Below are 18,946 nucleotides of genomic sequence, written 5' to 3'. Positions count from 1 at the left end.
GGTGGCGGAACTCATCCCCCGCCAGGGCTGCTCCGCGCTCCTACCTGTGCCGGGGTTCTCCGCCTCCCCCGATCGCTCCTCGGAGCCGAAGGACCAAAAGCCGGAGCCTGGCGTTGCCATCTGCGGAGCTGCCAGCCGTGCCTCGGAGCCGGCGAGCTGCAGCGAGCTGTGTGGGAGGGAGAGTCCCGGCGCGGGAGTGCCCCCGCGTGCAAGCGCCAGGCAGCGTGCGCCGGCGCCGAGAGCGGCAGCGGCGGCCTGGCGCTCCCCGGGGGCTCCGGGGAGAGGGAGGCCGGCAGCAGCGGGGCCGGGGCGACGGGGCTGGCGGCGGGAAGTGGGAGAGGGCGTGGGGCAGGGACGCTAGGCGCTCTCCATGGTGCCGACCCGCTCCCTCGTCAACCCCGCGCGTCTCTCGGCCCGACGGGGGGTCAGCGCGGCTCTGCTTTTATCCGGCTGGAGCCCTCAGCCCGGGCACCCTGGGGCGGGGGGAGGGCGGGGTGCGCGAGTCACGACTCCCCCCGAGCTGGAGGCCGCTGCGGCCTGACAGCGGCTTTCGGCCACGCGCTGGCTCTGGGCAGAGATCGGGACCGGCCCAGGGCCAGGCTGGGGTTGATGGGGCCCCTTCGCACGGCCGGACTTGCTCCGGGAGCCGAGCAGGGCGCCCCCCACGCGGGCCGTGTCCAGAGAGCTTCGGAGGGGAATGGGGAGACAGACCCGGCAACCCGAGGGAGGCACCTGAAGGCTGGAGGCTGGCACAGGGGCAGGCTGAGGCGCACAGAGGAACTGACTGGGGGAGTCTCCGGGCTGGCGATCCCACGCGTGTCTGGCCCCCCGGGGGTGGGGGGGCGCCTTGCCTTGAGGGATCACAGCTCATTCAAGGCCGGACGGCAGGTGACCGAGCGAGCTGAGGTTTCTGCGTCCGTGGGCACGGGCAGAGAGGGGCGGGGGCCTGACCTCACAGCCCGGCCTCCACCGCCAGCGAGGGGCTGGTGGGGGATGTGCCTAAAACCAGAGAGACCCAGCCTCGGGCTATGTCTATGCCGCCCTGATTCTGTTTAGTCCCTTACGTGGGGCCCAGCCCCAGGCCCCCGGTGTCACGGAAACGCAGCTGGAAATGCCCGGCCCTTTGTGTGCGGCTCCACAGAGCGGCTACACCGGGCGCCTTTTCTGAGCCTGCAAGACAGCGAGGCGACAGCCGGAGACAAGGGCTGCAGGATCGCTAATCAGCGGCTCTCTTAGCCCAGCAATGGCATCGGTTTGCAGACCGATGTGTCTGTTCGTCTCCCTGTGGGCGCATCAGCTGGGTGGCCGCCCGCGAAGTCAATGATCCGGAAGGTGGATCGGGCTCGCTCCAAGGTCCTCACACCCCGTCTGTCTCCTCGGCTCCACGCAGAGGCTGCCGGGGTAAGTCAGTTCAGGCTCAGCGCACACCCCATGCTCCGGAGCCGGCCAGGGCAAAGGCCCAGCCAGGCGCCCGGCGGAGCACGAGGGGCCAGGCGGGAGCCGAGTTACAGGCGTGCAGCTTCTCCGGCCCGGGCCCTGCAGGCAGCCCGGTTGTGCAGCCCCCCCCCCCGCCCTCCGCCGGCCTGCGGGCGGGCGCCGAGACTGGAGCAGCCCAAGGCAAGGGAGTGGCTGCCTGTCAGCGCCCAGCGAGGCGTGGGGCAAGGGAGGAGGGGGGTCCACGCTTCCCCGAACTGCTGCACGGGGGGAATGAAGCCGGGCGTTCACTGTGGGGCCTGGCTGCAAGGGCCTTTGGCTCAAGCTCCCCCTGTCCAAAAGCCACACGCAAACCCGCCTTCGCTGGCGGCCTGCGGCTCACCCTGCACCTGCGGGGCAAGAGGGAGCGCAAGCAAGGGTGCGTAGCCTTCATCTACCCCGGCCAGGCGCTGCTCGCCTCGGGACACCCTGCGTATCACCCTCCCTCACCCCGCAGGGCCACCCCACCCCGCCGCGAGGAAGGAGCAATCGCGGGTGCTGCTGAAATCCTTCCAACCACGCTAGCGTTGGACCACCTGGCGGTGGTGCTGACCGGGCAGTTAAAAGTCCGGTCGGTGGGGCAGCGGGGCTAAGAAGGCTTGGTGACAGCCCTGGCCCTGTGGGGTACCCAGAAGCAGCTTCATGTTCCCCTCTGGTTCCTACACCTAGGGGCAGCCAGGGGGCTCCAAACACTTCCCCTGCTCCAAGTGCCAGCTCCACAGCGCCCATTGGCCAGGAACTGTGGCCAATGGGCGCTGTGGGGGAGGAGCCTGCGGATGGGGCAGTGCGCAGAGTCCCCTGGTCGAGCCTCTGCTTCGGAGCCAGAACATGCTGCTGCTTCCAGGAGCTACCTGAGGTAAGTGCCACTTGGAGCCTGCACCCCTGACCCTCCTCCTGTGCCCCAGTCCCAGTCCTGATACCCCATCTGAACCCCTTGGTCCCAGCCCCTCATTCCCCAGCCCTCATCCCCCAGAGCCCTCACCCCCTCCCACATCCGAACCTGCTGCCGGAGCCCCCTCCTGCACCCTATACTCCTCATTTCTGGCCCCATCTCAGAGGCAGCACCCCCAATTGGAGCCCTCACCCCCTCTTGTACCCCAACCCCCTGAGCCAGCCCAGTGAAAATGAGCAAGTGAGTGAGGGTGGGGAGCGTGAGCAACAGAGGGATGGAGTGAATGGGGTGGGGCCTCAGAGGAGGGGCAGGGTGGGGGGCAGGGCAAGGATATTTGGTTTTATGTGACTAGAAAGTTGGCAACCTTATGCTGGGAGCCAGCGTGTTCCTGCACTGAGTGGTTAGAGATGGGCTTTAACAGACCATGCCAAGGACCCAGCACAATAAAATCTCCGTCCCGCACAACCCAACACTGTCACTCTGCGCGGTTATCATAACTTTGCGCCTTAGTGTTGCCAGCCCAGGATAAGGACCGGGCCAAACAGGTACCTGTGAGACAGCACAGAGCTCACAGCCTACGAATGATCTGCCTTGTGGCAGCTTTTCGGGCATCTCCTTCTTTCCCCATCTCTTTCTAGGTACAGGCACTTGGGTAGTAAAAGTCCATCTTTAGGAGCGTCCTATGGAAAGCCTCTGTCACAGGCCTTCTCTTCCCTGCCCCTCTTGTCACACTAGCACCTCTCATGGCATCGTGTGAAACTGACAACCACCAGCCTGTTCTCTAGGTGGGCAATCAACACAGACAGGCACCCTGGTTGTTTCCTGAAGTGTTCTCTGGAATCTACTTGGGAACAGGCTGACCTGTTGTGCAGGCCTGGCCTTTTAATCCTGCCAGCATGATAGATAGTTTAAGCAACCCCCCTGTATGTAGGAGACTATGGACAGGGGAGAGGCTGGGCTTGCCTCTTGCTTGGTAGGGCAAAATTGCATTTAGTCTAATCAGCCCAACATCATGATTTTTCCATCCAGAGAGCAAATCTTAGAGAGAACTGGAGGGCGAGCAGGACGGAGACGGTGCCAGGGCTAGAGGCTAAGGCTGCCCCTTTGTTGATAGGCCTCACTCACCTAATACTCAGTCCAATGGAGGGTCTTACTGCACCTTGATTTGTACCCACTCCCCTTTTGGTAGACCCCGGTGTTAATCCATGCAGCAGTGTTAACGAATAACATTCTAGGCGTTGGTCTCACTGAAATGCCTTCGTCAGTTTAGAGAATAGCCTGACAGGAAAACAAAGAATATCAGCCCTGTGGTTTCTTTCTGTGAAACAATACGTCTGCTTTGATCCCTCCCAATTTTCAGCTGATGCCCGCATGTAAGGAAATGTGGAGGAAATACCAAGCTGAGTTTCAATGTAACGTGACTGCTCGGCTCTTCTCTCCTCCTGTCTCAATCCACCCCCGCACACACACCCGTGATTGCACCTGTGCTAGAAGTAATTCAAATGCAGTCAAGCCTGTCCCTGACTTTTGTATTGTTGTTTATTTACTTTGCTATTTTAATAATGGAGAGAACAATTTTAAGAGGACTTTAAAAATCAAACCCAATGTTTTCTAGCACATTGTACACTGCAGCAATTTAAACATGGCTTTTAATCTTTTAACTACCATAAAAATACAAAGCACCAATTACATGTCTATGGAAAGAGGGCTAAATTAAAGTGCCAGAAGTGTCTAAAGATAGTTTGTGCAGAGCTCTACCCTGCTGGTTTTACTCCCACCCGTAATAACTGCAAAGGGACACCTGGCCTGAGCAAGGGACCAGGATTCAGCTCTTACACTGCTCAGAATATTGGCCTGGTAAAATCTGCCATTCTCAGAACATGCAACTGTCAATCACAAATGTGAATGTTCCAGTTATCTACATCCTTTCTCTAAAATAATTTATTTAAAAATAGGAATTTGGGTGAAATTTTGAACTAAATGGCTATTTCTTTTGTACTCAGTACACTTCTGATGGAATTGATTTGCATTTTAGGCAGCAATAGACCAATCCACATTTTCCTAGCCATTTCTCAGTCTCTCTGAGATTAAGAGTCCTAAAAATCCAATGCAAATTTAAAAAGGAGAACAAAGCAAACAAGATTTCAGAGTTCAACATTTAGCCACAAAGCTCACAGGTAGAAGAGACAGTTGTGGTTATATTTCCCTGTATATAAACATTTCAAAGAATATACATCCTATATTGACCTTTAAACACTGTCCCTCGGTAGCTTTACTGTAGTTAAAGTCAATAAGAAAATAAATCGGTTTATAATATACTACCAAACAACAATTTACATTTGTTTGTATTAAAGGGACACTTTTGACATGCAGATTTGGCCCCAAATGTAGGTATTGTAGATCTAAAACCAAAAGAAGTTCTTCTTTGGAATTCTTAAAAAAATCCAGTGAAGTAATTTATTTAAAAAAAAAGTTTTGTGTTAGTATTGTGCGAGTGCATGGGAACCTGAAAACTCAATTGACTAGGAAATGATTATAAACAAAACAGAAACTGACTAGTCTATTTTGTATGAGAGAAATTTAAAAAGGAAAACAATACACAGTAAGTACATTTGTTTTCAAAAATTATTTCAATTTTAGTAATCTAAAGTATATTAATAAGTAACCTCAGCAAGATTCTTTTTCAATATACAATTTTTAACTTGACAGTGTCCCTTTAAAACAGTGTTGGGCTGTAAACTACAATAATTCATAGTCACTGTAAACCTGAAATATTAGAGATAACAATACAAAAAAAGAAGCATACGGTACAAAATCATAAAAAAAGATTATGCTAATAAAATCCAAATGGCAGCAGCAGCTACAACTGCTGGATAAGGCGCCGGCGCTGAGAGGTTTTCCTTAGCAGTCTTCTGTAGTCATAGGGATTATCTTCAGTTTTGCTCTCGTCCAGGGGGCTCTCTGCAACCCTTGACCTAGGGATTAAATGCAGAAGCGCTTTAGAAATTAAAGTCAAAACATTTACTTCAGCAAACACTGCTAATCAACTGCTTAACCTTCAACCTCAGAAAAAACAGCTGCCTTTTCTAGGTCTCTTCCTACTCTGCGGAATAGATCTGGCACCCCAGAGCAAATACATGTTAGCAGAACAGAGGAATGCTCAAAGAAAACCTGTTTTTTCAAAAAAGGGAGGAATTATTAAGGACATAGCAAAAATGTCAGGACAACAGGCAAGGCTTTGGGGGTAATTCCTGCCTGTTAGACATTGCATCAGATTGTCAGCTGGTGTAAATCAGGTAGCTCCATTGACATAAATGGAGCTACTCCTGTTTTATACCTGCTGAGGATCTGTTCCACTGTTTCAGACTGGACACTGCAAAGGTCACAGTATAGAACCCAGCTTACGGTTTTCAAGTGGCAAGGTTAATTTTTGAAAGCTGGTCTTCCATTTAGACAGCAGACCTAGCTAACTGGACCAAGGTCATTCCTATGTAATGCGATTAACCATAAAACCATTGTTTGGAAAGTATACATTATTTTGAATTAACTATTGACGTGTTTGATGAGCTACACTTAGGGGTGCAGTGTACAGTTCCAAATGCCAACAAACAAGTAAAAGCGTTCACTTTCTCTAGGACTCAATCATACTCGCCTTACTCACACAAGAAGCCTGACTGAAGTGGCCACTGAATGTTGAACTGTAGTTGATACTTAAGTAATAAACCATGAACGGGGGTAAATTCTGCTCTCAGTTACACACAGTAGATCTGGAGTTACTCCAGTTACTCCAAGACAGTTACCGCAGATTAACATCAGAGCAGAGCATCCTAATAAGGCATGCATTCTTACCCCTTGCACCGGTTTCCACTGTGTTCAGTGGCAAAAATCTCATTGATTTAAGTGAGAGCACAATCAGGCTCCTAGCCTACTGGTGCATATCACAAAAGCATTTTGAGTGAAGAGGCAAAAGGTCACATGCAATTAATGACCTGAAAAATCTGTGTAGGTAGAAGGCTGATGAACCAGGTATTCCCTTCAGGATTTTCCCTTGCTTGTTTATCATACTGGTGTCAAGCAGAGGCTGAGTGTAGGGGCATGTGTTGTTTCAGTGCAATAGGAAAAAAAGGAAGTCAAGAACCAGGTGTCTCGGCTCCAAAAGTTAGGCTAAAAGTCTGGCATAGAGCCACACAATCCTAATTGAAACAGAAATTTAACTTTTAGATTTTGCTTTAGTTTGACAAAAAGTTTGAGATTCAAAGACGTACAGCAAGGAGGTCTGTCCACCTTATCTGGAGCTGTGGAGTCAGAACAAAATTGGCAGGTTCTTCAGCAAAATGGCTGTATGATTGAGATTGTCTCGCCAGAGTTCTGCTCCCAAAATTGCAAACAGGGCTGAAGACTCTTTGTACTCTTTTGGGGCCTTATTTTGAAGAAAGGAATTTTTCAGCTAAGCATATATACATTTTTCTAATTCCTAGAATTATTATTTTACAAGATTCCACAATAAATAGTTAGTTGATTTATAGACAGTTTGAATGCATATACTTTTGTCTTCAGTATGAAATGTACAAAAATAAGTTTGCATCCATAACTTTTTAAAGTAGGTTACACAGCATTTCTTTTGTTCCTACTATTATTTGGTATTACTTACCCTTCAGTAATAGTTAAAGATGAATCTCTGAGCTCCACTGGTGGCCTCTTTTCTCTTGTGCTGGAATTACTATCATTTGATATGGACTCACTTGATGAAATTTCTTGGTAATAGAAATCTTCTAAATCTAGCACCTTGCCCAGACTGTAAATATACAGAAGTTGTAAATCACCAATTCTGTTTTGCAACATTTTCCCAGCGAAAATAAAGTAATGAATCACAACTTTCATTTTCCTTATCAGCCAATATCTGAGGACTTTTGATATGTTGACTGTGGTAGAAAATTATATAAGCACAAAAATCTGGTCCTGGAGATGTAACTAACGAAAATTCAGATGTTTATAATTTTGAACTAATAATTTACGGTTGAATTTACCAGCAAATATATAATCACATGCCAAGTACTTTGTAGAATCAGCTTTTATATCTGTGCATGCATGAGTTGTGACTGATTTTGTAAATGTATCAATGTGCACCTGGGTATTTCAAGGCAGTTCTGAGATTTAGAGATCTAACGTTACTGGACAGTTTTCAGCAATGCCATTCTTACTGATAAAAAGAAAAGGAGTACTTGTGGCACCTTAGAGACTAACCAATTTATTTGAGCATAAGCTTTCGTGAGCTACAGCTCACTTCATCAGATGCATACTGTGGAAAGTGTAGAAGATCTTATTATGTACACACAAAGCATGAAAAAATACCTCCTCCCACCCCACTCTCCTGCTGGTAATAGCTTATCTAAAGTGATCACTCTCCTTACAATGTGTATGATAATCAAGTTGGGCCATTTCCAGATTTGTGCTGGAAATGGCCCAACTTGATTATCATACACATTGTAAGGAGAGTGATCACTTTAGATAAGCTATTACCAGCAGGAGAGTGGGGTGGGAGGAGGTATTTTTTCATGCTTTGTGTGTACATAATAAGATCTTCTACACTTTCCACAGTATGCATCCGATGAAGTGAGCTGTAGCTCACGAAAGCTTATGCTCAAATAAATTGGTTAGTCTCTAAGGTGCCACAAGTACTCCTTTTCTTTTTGTGAATACAGACTAACACGGCTGTTACTCTGAAACCTGTCATTCTTACTGATATAATTTAAAATTCTGTTAGTACTTCCATTATAATCACCTGTTTTTAGGGATTTATTCTTTGACCACAAAAATGTACTCTAGGACACGATTTAATAGGCCATGTTCAGCTAGTTCAAGAGATTCAAATTCAAGCTCTAGAATTTAGGGATATCAGTAGATTTGTGACACTCTCTGGAGGACTTTGGGCTTAGAAATGAATGGATTACATTGATCCATAAGTAACAAGAAGATAATCATCTGTATATTTAACTCTTTCAGATCATGGGTGAGAAAGAAGAAAACTGCTAGGGAATTGGATTTTTCAGGCGATCTGCAGTGTGACACAGGGACTTTCTTTCCATGTCCCCTATTTATATATCTTGCTCAAGCTATTTATTTATCTGAAAGTTGTTACCCATTGGAGAGGTTTTGTAACATACAGTATATGAAATGAGTTGCCAACCTCAGTACACATCCTAGTGGCCAGGATCGTGTTATTCAGCACTCTTCTTGCCAGTCTCAGCAGACAGAGAAAGGATTGAACGGACCTAGAGAGTAATTTCTCCAGGTCAAAAGTGTGTCATGTGATTGGGATGATATAGAAAAAATGCACGACTTCTTCCCAGGCTATTCCTATGCTGTGTTCAGAGGCCTTTAGTTTCTAGAGCTGTCAGTCCATCCTCTAGCAAGCCCAAGAATTCTCTTTAAATAAGTTAATGTTTAAGAAATGGAAATTTCTTGTAGAGAAGATGAGAAGGGACTACAATATTTTGAAGCAGGCAGGGGCATGCCACCACCTGGATTGGCATGCTGCTGCTGAAACTCTAGGGAGACAGGCATGCCATAAGATGCTGAAACTTACAGCACCTAGCAGAATGGGATGCTGTTACTGAAAGAGGCCTCAGATACTACTGGAATATATATAATAATAACAAATAGTATATATCAGTGTACTGTTGGAGATCGTATATATGAGCACAAGCATTCTTCGCATGCATTGCTTCAGGGTGCCTAAGGAAACACACAATTTGAAAATCACACAGTTTAAAATGACTAGGAAAAAAAATCCTAAGGGTGACTTGAAAGACACTGGGCAGGATTCTTCTCTCATACTAGTGTAAATCAGAAGTAACTCCTTGAATTCAGTAGCAATAGTGGTATAAAACTGGTGTAAGTGAGAAGAAATTCAGGTCCAATGAGTAAATTTCTTGTCCAGACATGAACTGGTCAAATAACTCACCAGAAGAGGAGCTGACTGGGAGAAACCCTATATTTAGAAATTTTCCAAGATACAACTGGCACTACAAGCAGATCTGTGATCTAGAGTTGACAGTGTCATGTGGCGACACAGACATAAATTAAACCAGAAATGCATAATGGGGTCCTTGAGTGAAGAGCTCGAAATACAAAAACTAAACTTACTGCTACACCAAATGGGTCATCTAACGTGCAGTGTAACTAGTGGCTGAAATATAGCTGAATGCAAGACTGAGCTTAAGCATGTGGTTGCATTTTATTGATTGTAAAGGTGTTTGCAGTTCCTGCATGCTAGCTTGTGGCTCAGTGTGATGCTGCAGGTATGCCCCTCCTTAGTTTCCCCAAGCGGAGAGGCAATAGATTTAACTGCCCAGCCAAGAAGAAACCAACACATATTAACACAATACCATGTCCCCTTTTTAATCAGACTTCAGGACAGGAACCATTGTAACAAACAGTTCATTAGGACTGTAGATCAAGGCTCCCAAGCTGATAGTCCATGCCCAAGTCTGTGAGGCAGGTTAGGCTGGTCTCATAGTGCCTCAGAGAGTAACTACCACCCCACTGCAGCCTGCCTGGCTTCTATTCCCTCTCTCTTTCCCCTGCTCCACTTCCTGTTCCTGTTTATATGGGTCAGCCCCCAGGAGGACTGGGTCAGCCCCCAGGAGGACAGGGCCTCCTTGATTATCCCTAGGCTGCAAGCTGTAGCCTCCAGCCAAACTCTTAAAGGGGAGTATCCTTTTTTACCTCTTTACCTTTTTACTACATTCTCTCAAATATATATGTCCTGGTTTTAGATATATTCTATATGAAGTTTGCATCCTGCAGCTTCAGCTGCGGATTGGTGTTTCCAATCATGCAGGGTATTGAGTGTCTCATGCAAGGTGTTATGTCCTCTTTTCCCACTGCCTTCAATGGGAGCTGAGGGCATTCAGCATCACACAGCACTGAGCTTTATGAATAGACCACTGCCCCCATGCTATTATATGTCAAGTAAAGGAACAACTAAGGCCAGGTCTGCACTATAGGCTTCTGCTGACATCGGTATTTCAGTCTGGGGTGTGAAGAGATATGATCCCTGAGTCTGACCAGCAGAAGCCCTTAGTGTAGATGCTGTTGTTGGGAACACTGGGGCATGGCCACTAGGTAACTCGAGGGGATGGCACACTGTTCTACCAGCAACATTCGAATTTTCGGGTATAGTTTGCTTGCCTTACAGTGGGTGGTTTTACTATACCAGTAAAAAGCACAGCTTTGCTGGTATAGCTGTGTCCACCCTAGGACTGCTTTGCCAGTATAGTTTACCAGTATTCCAATACTGGTGAAGTGCTCCTAGTATAGATGTAGCCTAAGAAGTATATTCAGGAGTGGACGGTCACAGGGAAGCAGCACAAAAAGCATAAGTACAGGTCCATATGTGGGGCAAAGCTGTGGGTTTAATCTTTGCCAGAAGCTATGTGCTGAATATTTGCCAGAACCATAGAGAGATCTGCATAGACACCTCTACCCCGATATAAAGCGACCTGATATAACACGAATTCGGATAAAATGCGGTAAAGCAGCACTCCGCGGGGGCGGAGCTGCGCGCTCCAGTGGATCAAAGCAAGTTCACCTATAATGCGATAAGATTTTTTGGCTCCCGAGGACAGCGTTATAGCGGGGTAGAGGTGTATATAGCTCCAAGAAAATATATGCATGTGGATATCCACCAAAGTATTTCAATTACACAGTGAGAAAAGCTTTACTATTGAAATGACAGTGGGCATTTTGGTTTTCTTATTTCTTATGACTATATAAATTGTTTCTGTTTGTGGTTTTTATATTTCTAAGTGGTTGTTTCTCAGAAGGGGAGCTCCATCCTTCTTTGGATTTTTGCTAATGAAGTGATTGGTTGCTCACCTGTTTTGAACTGGAATTTTAAGCAGCCTCAATTATTTCTTTGATTTAGAACTGTCTTTGTGCTAGACTGTGTCTTCGTTTATTATTATGCTTGTATTGCCATTGCAAAAGACTCACGTACGAGTAAAAACATTTGACCAAATTCTATAATGTATTTTGTTCTTTACAATGGCATAATTTTAACTTGTAAATGGTACTTTCCTGTGTATCATCAAATAACTATATCCTTTTCTTAACTCTTGATTTTACTTTGTTGACAGGGCAGCTAAACACTGTTTCTGGAGCATTATAACAATTACTGTGGGATAAGTAAATACAGAAGAAAAAATTACCTGTTTTTTCTTGGTTTCCGTTTTTCTTCTTGGATTGATTTCTAAGAAAACATCAAGCAATTTTTAAAAATTTGTGTCACTTTTTTTAAACACAGGAGCATTTTTACGCAAAGGTCCTATACATGGGCATGTGAAATACGAGACTTTCAGATAATTCTTATGAAGAAAACTACATACTTTTTTTTTGCTTGACAAATTATGTGCTGTAGCAGTTTTTAATAATCTTTGTGCTTGTTTATCTGTATAAGAGATTGCAGCTAGTACTGGTAACTATACTGTGCACAAATAAAAGAAACTGTAATCAGAAGAAGGAGGGGAAAATCAAACTTCCAAATCCTATATCTGCTTTAATAAAATTGACGAACGCTGTCCAATTTAGGCAGACTTTTATATATTCGATGCTAGTTTATATGGGTATTAGCTATTCACTGTGAGGAGGCCCAAACCCATTCTCATGAAATGGGATAAAATACAACATGGTTTTACAAAAGGCAGCTCATGCCAGCCCAACCTGACCTTTCTTTGAGAAAATAATTGATTTTTTTAGACAAAGGAAATGCAGTAGATCTAATCAACCTGGATTTAAGTAAGGCATCTGATACAGTTCCACATGGGAAATTGTTAGTTGAACTGGAGAAGATGGGGTTTAATATGAAAACTGAAAGGTGGATAAGGAACTGGTTAAAGAGGAGACTACAACGGGTCATACGGAAAGGTGAACTCTCAGGCTGGAGGGAGGTTACTAATGGAGTTCCTCAGGGATCGGTCTTGCGGGGACCAATCTTATTTAACATTTTCATTAATGTCAGTGGCACATAAAGTCGGAGTGTGCCAGTAAAATTTGCGGATGACATAAAGTTGGGAGGTATTGCCAATCAAGAGGGGATCCAGAATATCATACAAAAAGATCTGGATGACCTTGAAAACTGGAATAATAGAAATGGGATGAAATTTAATAGTGCAAGTTCATGAATTTAGGGACTAACAATAAGAATTTTTGCTGCAAACTGGGGACATATCTGTTGGAAGGGACAGAGGAGGAGAAAGAGCTGGGTATATTGGTTGATCACAGATGACTATGAGCCACCAATGTGATGAGGCCATGAAAAAGGCTAATGCAGTCCAAGGTGCATCAGGTGAGGTATTTCAGTAGAGATAAAGAAGTGTTATTACCATTATACAAGGAACTGGTGAAACCTCATCTTGACTGTTGTGTGCAGTTCTGGTCTCCCGTGTGTAAGAAAGATGAATTTAAAATGGAACAGATGCAGAGAAGAGCTGCTAGGAGGAAAACCTATATCATGATAGGAGACTCAAGGAGTTTAGCTTGTTTAGCCTAACTAAAAGAAGGCTGAGGGGTAGAATGACCAGATAGTAACTGTGAAAAAACGGGACGGGGGGTGGGGGGTAATAGGCGCCTATATAAGAAAAAGTCCCCCAAAATGGGACTGTCCCTATAAAAACAGGACATCTGGTCACCCTACTGAGGGGAAATATGATTGCTCTCTATAAATACATCAGAGGGATAAATACCAGGGAGGGAGAGGTGTTATTTAAGCTAAGCGCCAAAGTAAACACAAGAACAAAGAGATATAAACTGGCCATCAAGAAGTTTAGGTTTGAAATTAGATGAAGGTTTCTAACAATCAGAGGAGTGAAGTTCTGGAACAGCCTTCCAAGGGAAGCAGTTGGGACAAAAATCCCAAATGACTTCAAGACAGAGCTTGATAAGTTTATGGAGGGAATGGTATGATGAGACTGCCTATAATGGCATGTGGCCCTTGTGGCTGCTAGTAGCAAATATCCCCAACGTCCAGAGATGGGACACTAGATGGGGAGGGCTCTGAGTTACTACAGAGAATTCTTTCCCAGCTGTTTGGCTGGTGGGTGTTGCCCAGATGATCAGGGTCTAACTGACCACCATATTTGGGGCCAGGAAGGAATTTTGCCCCAGTTCAGATTGGCAGAGACACTGGGGATTTTTCGCCTTCCTCTGCACCTTGGAGATGGGTCACTTCCAGGTTTTTAACTAGAGTAAATGGTGGATTCTTTGAAACCTGAAGTCTTTAAATCATGATTTGAGAACTTCAGTAACTCAGCCAGAGGTTATGGGTCTACTAAAGGAGTGGGTGGGTGAGGTTCTGTGGTCTGCAATGTGCAGGAGGTCAGACTAGGTGATCATGATTGTCCCATCAGGCCTTGAAGTCCGAGTCTAAATTCAATGGGAGTTTTGTCACTGGCTTTTCAGAAAAAACTGTACTGGGCCCATATATTATAAGCAGTATACTCTGCTGAAATATGTTACCATTGGGATACATACTCACCAAAGATGCAGAGGAGTGAGAGTTATTTGAGAATGTGAATAATTTCTAAACTATAATAGATTTCTCTCTCTTCAGAGAAAGCAATGCTATGCCGCAGCATTTAGAACAGCATGACTTTTCAAAAGTAATACATTTTAAAGTTTAGAATGGACCTAATTTTGATCTTTCTTATACTGATATAAATCAATAGTAATTCCATGAAATCTAGCGAATTACACTGGTTTAAAACCAGTGTGAAAAGAAAATGAGGATCCTTTCCTAGAAACACCATATTTAGGGTACTGCAACTGATATAGCACAGATCAGTGGTGGGCAACCTGCGGCCCACCAGGGTAATCCGCTAGCGGACCGTGAGGCAGTTTGTTTACATTGACTGTCCACAGGCACAGCCGCCCGCAGCTCCCAGTGGCCGCGGTTCGCCGTTCCCGGCCAATGGGAGCTGCGGGAAGTGGCGCAGGCTGCAGGGACGTGCTGGCTGCCGCTTCCCGCAGCTCCCATTGGCCGGGAATGGCGACCCACGGCCCCTGGGAGCTGCGGGCGGTCGTGCCTGTGCCTGTGAGTCAGAGTAAACAAACTGTCTTGCAGCCCGCCAACAGATTACCTTGACGGGCTGTGTGCGGCCCGTGTGCCGCAGGTTGCCCACCACTGGCATAGATTCTTAAGTTCACAAACAAGTACAGAAAGATAGCTTTCCTTTTAATGTGATAGGATGACTATAAATAAATATAGCTATTGCCCCCTTACTAGCATTGTAAAAATCAATAGGCCGTATTCTGCCTTCATTTACACCTGTGCAACACTCTGCACTTCAGTGGGGTTGCATGGAGATAAGTGAAGGCAGAATGGGGCTTGTTAATTAATACTGAGAACATAGTGTGAGATATGTACCAGTTCGTGTTGTTATCCCCATTTTTGCAGGTGGGGACTGTGAGGCAGAGTGAGTCAGAGCAAAATTTTCAAGGATATCCACCAATATTGTAGGTAGAGCTGGTTGGAAATCATTTTCAATATTTCAATTATTTTTGTCCCAAGTTGAGAGGAAAAGCCGAAATTTCAAAATTTTTACAGAACAAAATGATGGAAGAAAAAGTGTTTGGGTCCGTTGAAAGATTTTATTCTCATATATTCAGAATGTTTCATTTAGATTTCAACCCTTTTTATTTTATATAGAAAACAAGTAAGTATATTCTGAAATGAAAACTTGTTTCAAAACAAAACAATACAAACTTTTCATTCCAAACATGTCTAAATGGGACATTTTGACATTTTCTAAATGTTTTTCCCCAATTATTTAAAATTAAATATCATCAAAATGATTATGTGAAAAAATTTGGTTTAATCAAAATGACATTTTCCAAGATAAACCTCTTTTGATGAAATTTTTCAACCAGCTCTAGTTTTTGCATGCCCAGTTTGAGACACCTAGAGTGTGTCTACACTGCAATTAGACACCTTTGGCTCACCCATGCCAGCTGACTTGGGCTGTTTAATTGTGGTGTAGATGTTCGGGCTCAAACTGCAGCCTGAGCTCTGGGACCTTCCCAGCTTGCAGGGTCCTAGAGCATGGGCTCCATCCCAAGCCCAAAGATCGAGACTGCAATTAAACAACCCCTTAGCCAAAGCCCCAAGTCAGCTGGCATGGGTCGGCTGTGGGTTTTTAATTGCAATGTAGACATACCCCTAGAGACTGATTATCACAGGAGAGAATTTGCAGCTCCCATTGACTTCATCTCGGGTTGTGGCCACCTGGCGCTGCTGTAAATTGCATGTTTAGGTGACTAGTCCAAAAAGAGAGGGAGACACAAAAAGTGGACTCTTTTGGAAATTCAGTCTAAGTGATGTAATCAAGGTCAAAGAGTTTTAGAACTAAGGAATTCCTGATTCCCTGTCCTGTTGTCAGATAACTAGACACTCATCTGCATCCCTCAGGTGCTGGGCCTTAAACTTTGCCACTGCATCTAATGTCAGCAAGACAGGCTCACTCACTCTTGAAAAATAAACAGAATTGACTGACAATAATGTTAATTCATATTTTGAAAGCTACTATTGAAAACTAGGTTCAGAGATGCCCAGTTTTTGCTGATACCAAGTCAGACAAATAACAAATGAGTTTTCATAAAGTACCAAGATTCTGCACCTGTTTGATTTCTGCTTTGTGGATACACTTTGCACCAAGGACACATTTACTTTAAGATGTTAATTTCTTCACATAAAACTCCAAATACAGAATTGTGTGTTACGCTTTACATTTAAAAGTCCTAAACCTCACAAGACTTGTTTTCCAGGAAACAGGTCCTATTCAACAAATGCCCACCTCTATTTCAAAATATGAATGTTTCAGTGATAACTTCTTTTATCCTGCTCCTTTGTAATAATTTCCATTGAGAGGGGGCCAATTGCGACAGCCAGTTTAATCGACTGTACTCTTACCTGATGTTAAAATAGACCAGTGAGATACATATGTCACTAGCAAATGTGTTTAATTGATCTCTTTATAGGAACCTTCTGAACTGCTTTTTTAAATGTCTGTCTTTCTGCTTACCTTTTTCTGTGTTGAATGGCATTAAAGTCAAGAGTGGAAAGCAGACACAGGTATCTGAATTTGGACCAAAGGCTTTACATGGAGACAGTCAAATCCATTAGTTTACTGAGTTGCCTGTCTTATGCAGTTCCTTCAAAATAGTGATCTGACATTTGGTAAAGGGAGCGGTATACTAACACTGCATATTTTAAAATTTGTTCTCCAGGCAAGATCTATAAATAAATTACAGTGATGGCTGTCATTATAAATACCTAGATAGAAAGGTCACATAAATACTTCACCCACCTTGTCTGTCTGTTAAGGTAATGTCTTATTACTTCACCCACCCTGTCTCTCTAACATCCTGGGACCAACATGGCTAGAACACTGCATACAACAATAGACAAAAAGAGTAAGTGTGAATCTTGTTTGAAATCTGGCTATGGATTTGAATATTGTAGCCCATCAATTTTTACTGGAAGGGAGTGTCGTCTGCCCATTGTAAAACATTGGCTGGACAAGATAAATCTGGCAGGTTTTGCCCACAAAAGTTAGTCAAGCTCACATGTATTAGAGTATAGTATGTGGAGTCTTCAGGATTATTTAAAGTTTTGGGTTTCCGCGGTCTCCTTGGGGGTCGCTGTAGGGGATGAAAGTCCTCTGATTTGGTGGCAACTGTAAAAAAAAGCAAGAGACACTCGTTCATTTATTCACAGGATGAGTGTACATCACAAAAACATAACAAAAGAGATATTTATCTGACAATGAAAAAACACTTTCAGCTACTTTTAACACTTAAAAAAGAAAGGAAGTGTTTTGGACATTTCCAGGACCATACTTGGAAGAAATGTAGATCTGTTAAACCCACCTTCAACAATGCCCATGAACATAGATCACATAGAAATTGTCATGTTGGAACAGATCAATGGTCTATCTAGTATGGAACAATTTCTCTGACACGAGCTAATGCTGGCTGTTTCAAAGAAAGATGCTGGGAGCCAGTGATCAAGTATTTCTCTGTGCCCTTTGTCCTTTTCCCTGTCCTGTATGGAAACGTGTCTATTTAATTCCTTATAGCTATGGCTGTGAGTTTGTCTCGGAGGACACAGAAGTCACAGATTCTGTGACTTTCCATGGCCTCAGTGACTTCTGCAGCGGCCGGTGTGGCTGCCCCTGGGCCAATTGCACTGGCTGCTGCTGGGGCAGTTGCAGGCCACCGCCTCCGCCCCGTCCCCAGCAGCAGCAGGAGGAGTTTGGGTGAGGAGCTCAGGGCTGGAGGTTAGGGTGTAGGAGGGGGTGAGGGCTCTGGGTGGTGCTTACTTTGGGGGGCTCCCCAGAAGTGGCAACATGTCTCCCTTTCAGCTCCTCGCTCCGTGCGCTGCCTCTGTCCACAGGCAACACCCCCACAGCTCCCACTGGCCATGGTTCCCGGTGAAGGGGAACTGTGGATCTGGCAGTGAGTGGAGCTAAGAGCTTAGGGAGGGACATGTCGCTGCTCCCAAGAAGCTGGGTAGGGAGCCTGCCAGCCCCACCAACTCCCGCCCCCAGCACCAGCGGGGGGCCCCAGGCTTTTCCCACCCGAGCACCCATGGTGCCCCCTGGACTTCCCCCCCGCACACCTGCGGCACCCCCTGGGCCACCCCCCCCCAGCACACTTGCGGCCCAGGCTGCCACCCTCCCAGCACCCACGGTGCCCCCCCGGGACACCAGCCCGCAAGCACCCACGGCCCCCCTACGAACACCCGCAGGACTCCCAAGATTTAGTCAGGGGTATAGTATAAGTCATGGACAGGTCATGGTCTGTGAATTTTTGTTTACTGCCTGTGAGGTGTCCATGACTTCTACTAAAAATACCCGTGACTAGAACATAGGCTTACTTCTAGCCACTGTTTAAGTGCTCAGATTTTTTAGTGTCCTAGTTGGGAGCATTTATCTGTAGATTCAACTACAAGCTCATCTTCCAGTCTCTCTAATTATCTGTCACTTAATCTAGTATAATTAAATATAGCTTAAATATATAATTAAATATAAGAAAATATAGCTAACAGGGATCTAATTTATTTCACCTCACTGAACAGTGGCTTTCTGTTCCTTTATCACATACTAAAGCCAGGGCTCCCTGTAGTTGTAACCTGCACCTTACAGGCATTCGTAAGAAACTGAACATTGGTTGGCAGGTAGAAATCATGAGAATGAGAATCAGGCCTAATGTCTTTATTTTTGTTATGTACATTCCTCTTTTATATGAGCCAAACACCTCTAAAGACTTATTCATGTATGCTACTGAAAAGCAAGTAACACATAAACATGTCCTTCACTGAATGGGATACTGCTAATGCCAGGAGGCCCATTAAAAGTCTATTAAAAGGGTGATTCTTGGAGACAAGAAAAGAGCAGAATTTACACTTGTTAATGTTCTTAAAAGTAAGAAGTGAGCAACCCTGCATGAAAAAAAATGGTTACTTCCAGAACTGTAAAAGCATAAGAAATATTATCAGGCATTTATCTTATCTCATTCTCCAGT

The 18,946-nt window shown here is 45.2% G+C and overlaps 2 protein-coding genes across 3 annotated transcripts in view; both read right to left on the bottom strand.

Annotated features, from left to right (window-relative positions):
- The window catches only part of GAD2 (glutamate decarboxylase 2), a 56,234-nt gene extending 54,712 nt beyond the window's left edge, over positions 1-1,522 (bottom strand). For both annotated transcript variants that reach the window (XM_073334284.2, XM_073334285.2), the window contains exon 1: positions 45-1,522. In XM_073334284.2, coding sequence (XP_073190385.1) covers positions 45-120 — 76 coding nt within the window. In that variant the 5' untranslated portion in view covers positions 121-1,522. The remainder of the gene's footprint in view (positions 1-44) is intronic.
- Positions 1,523-5,039: 3,517 nt separating this feature from the next.
- The window catches only part of MYO3A (myosin IIIA), a 194,088-nt gene continuing 180,181 nt past the window's right edge, over positions 5,040-18,946 (bottom strand). The window contains exons 33-36 of the mRNA XM_073334312.2: positions 16,988-17,097; positions 11,578-11,618; positions 7,017-7,160; positions 5,040-5,340 (exon numbers count right to left, since the gene is read on the bottom strand). Coding sequence (XP_073190413.2) covers positions 5,226-5,340; positions 7,017-7,160; positions 11,578-11,618; positions 16,988-17,097 — 410 coding nt within the window. The 3' untranslated portion in view covers positions 5,040-5,225. The remainder of the gene's footprint in view (positions 5,341-7,016; positions 7,161-11,577; positions 11,619-16,987; positions 17,098-18,946) is intronic.

The sequence above is a fragment of the Lepidochelys kempii genome, chromosome 2, assembly GCF_965140285.1.
Source record: "Lepidochelys kempii isolate rLepKem1 chromosome 2, rLepKem1.hap1, whole genome shotgun sequence".
Classification (NCBI taxonomy): Eukaryota; Metazoa; Chordata; order Testudines; family Cheloniidae; genus Lepidochelys; species Lepidochelys kempii.
Note: the sequence above shows the minus strand (reverse complement) of the source record. Positions and strands in the feature narration are given on the sequence as shown.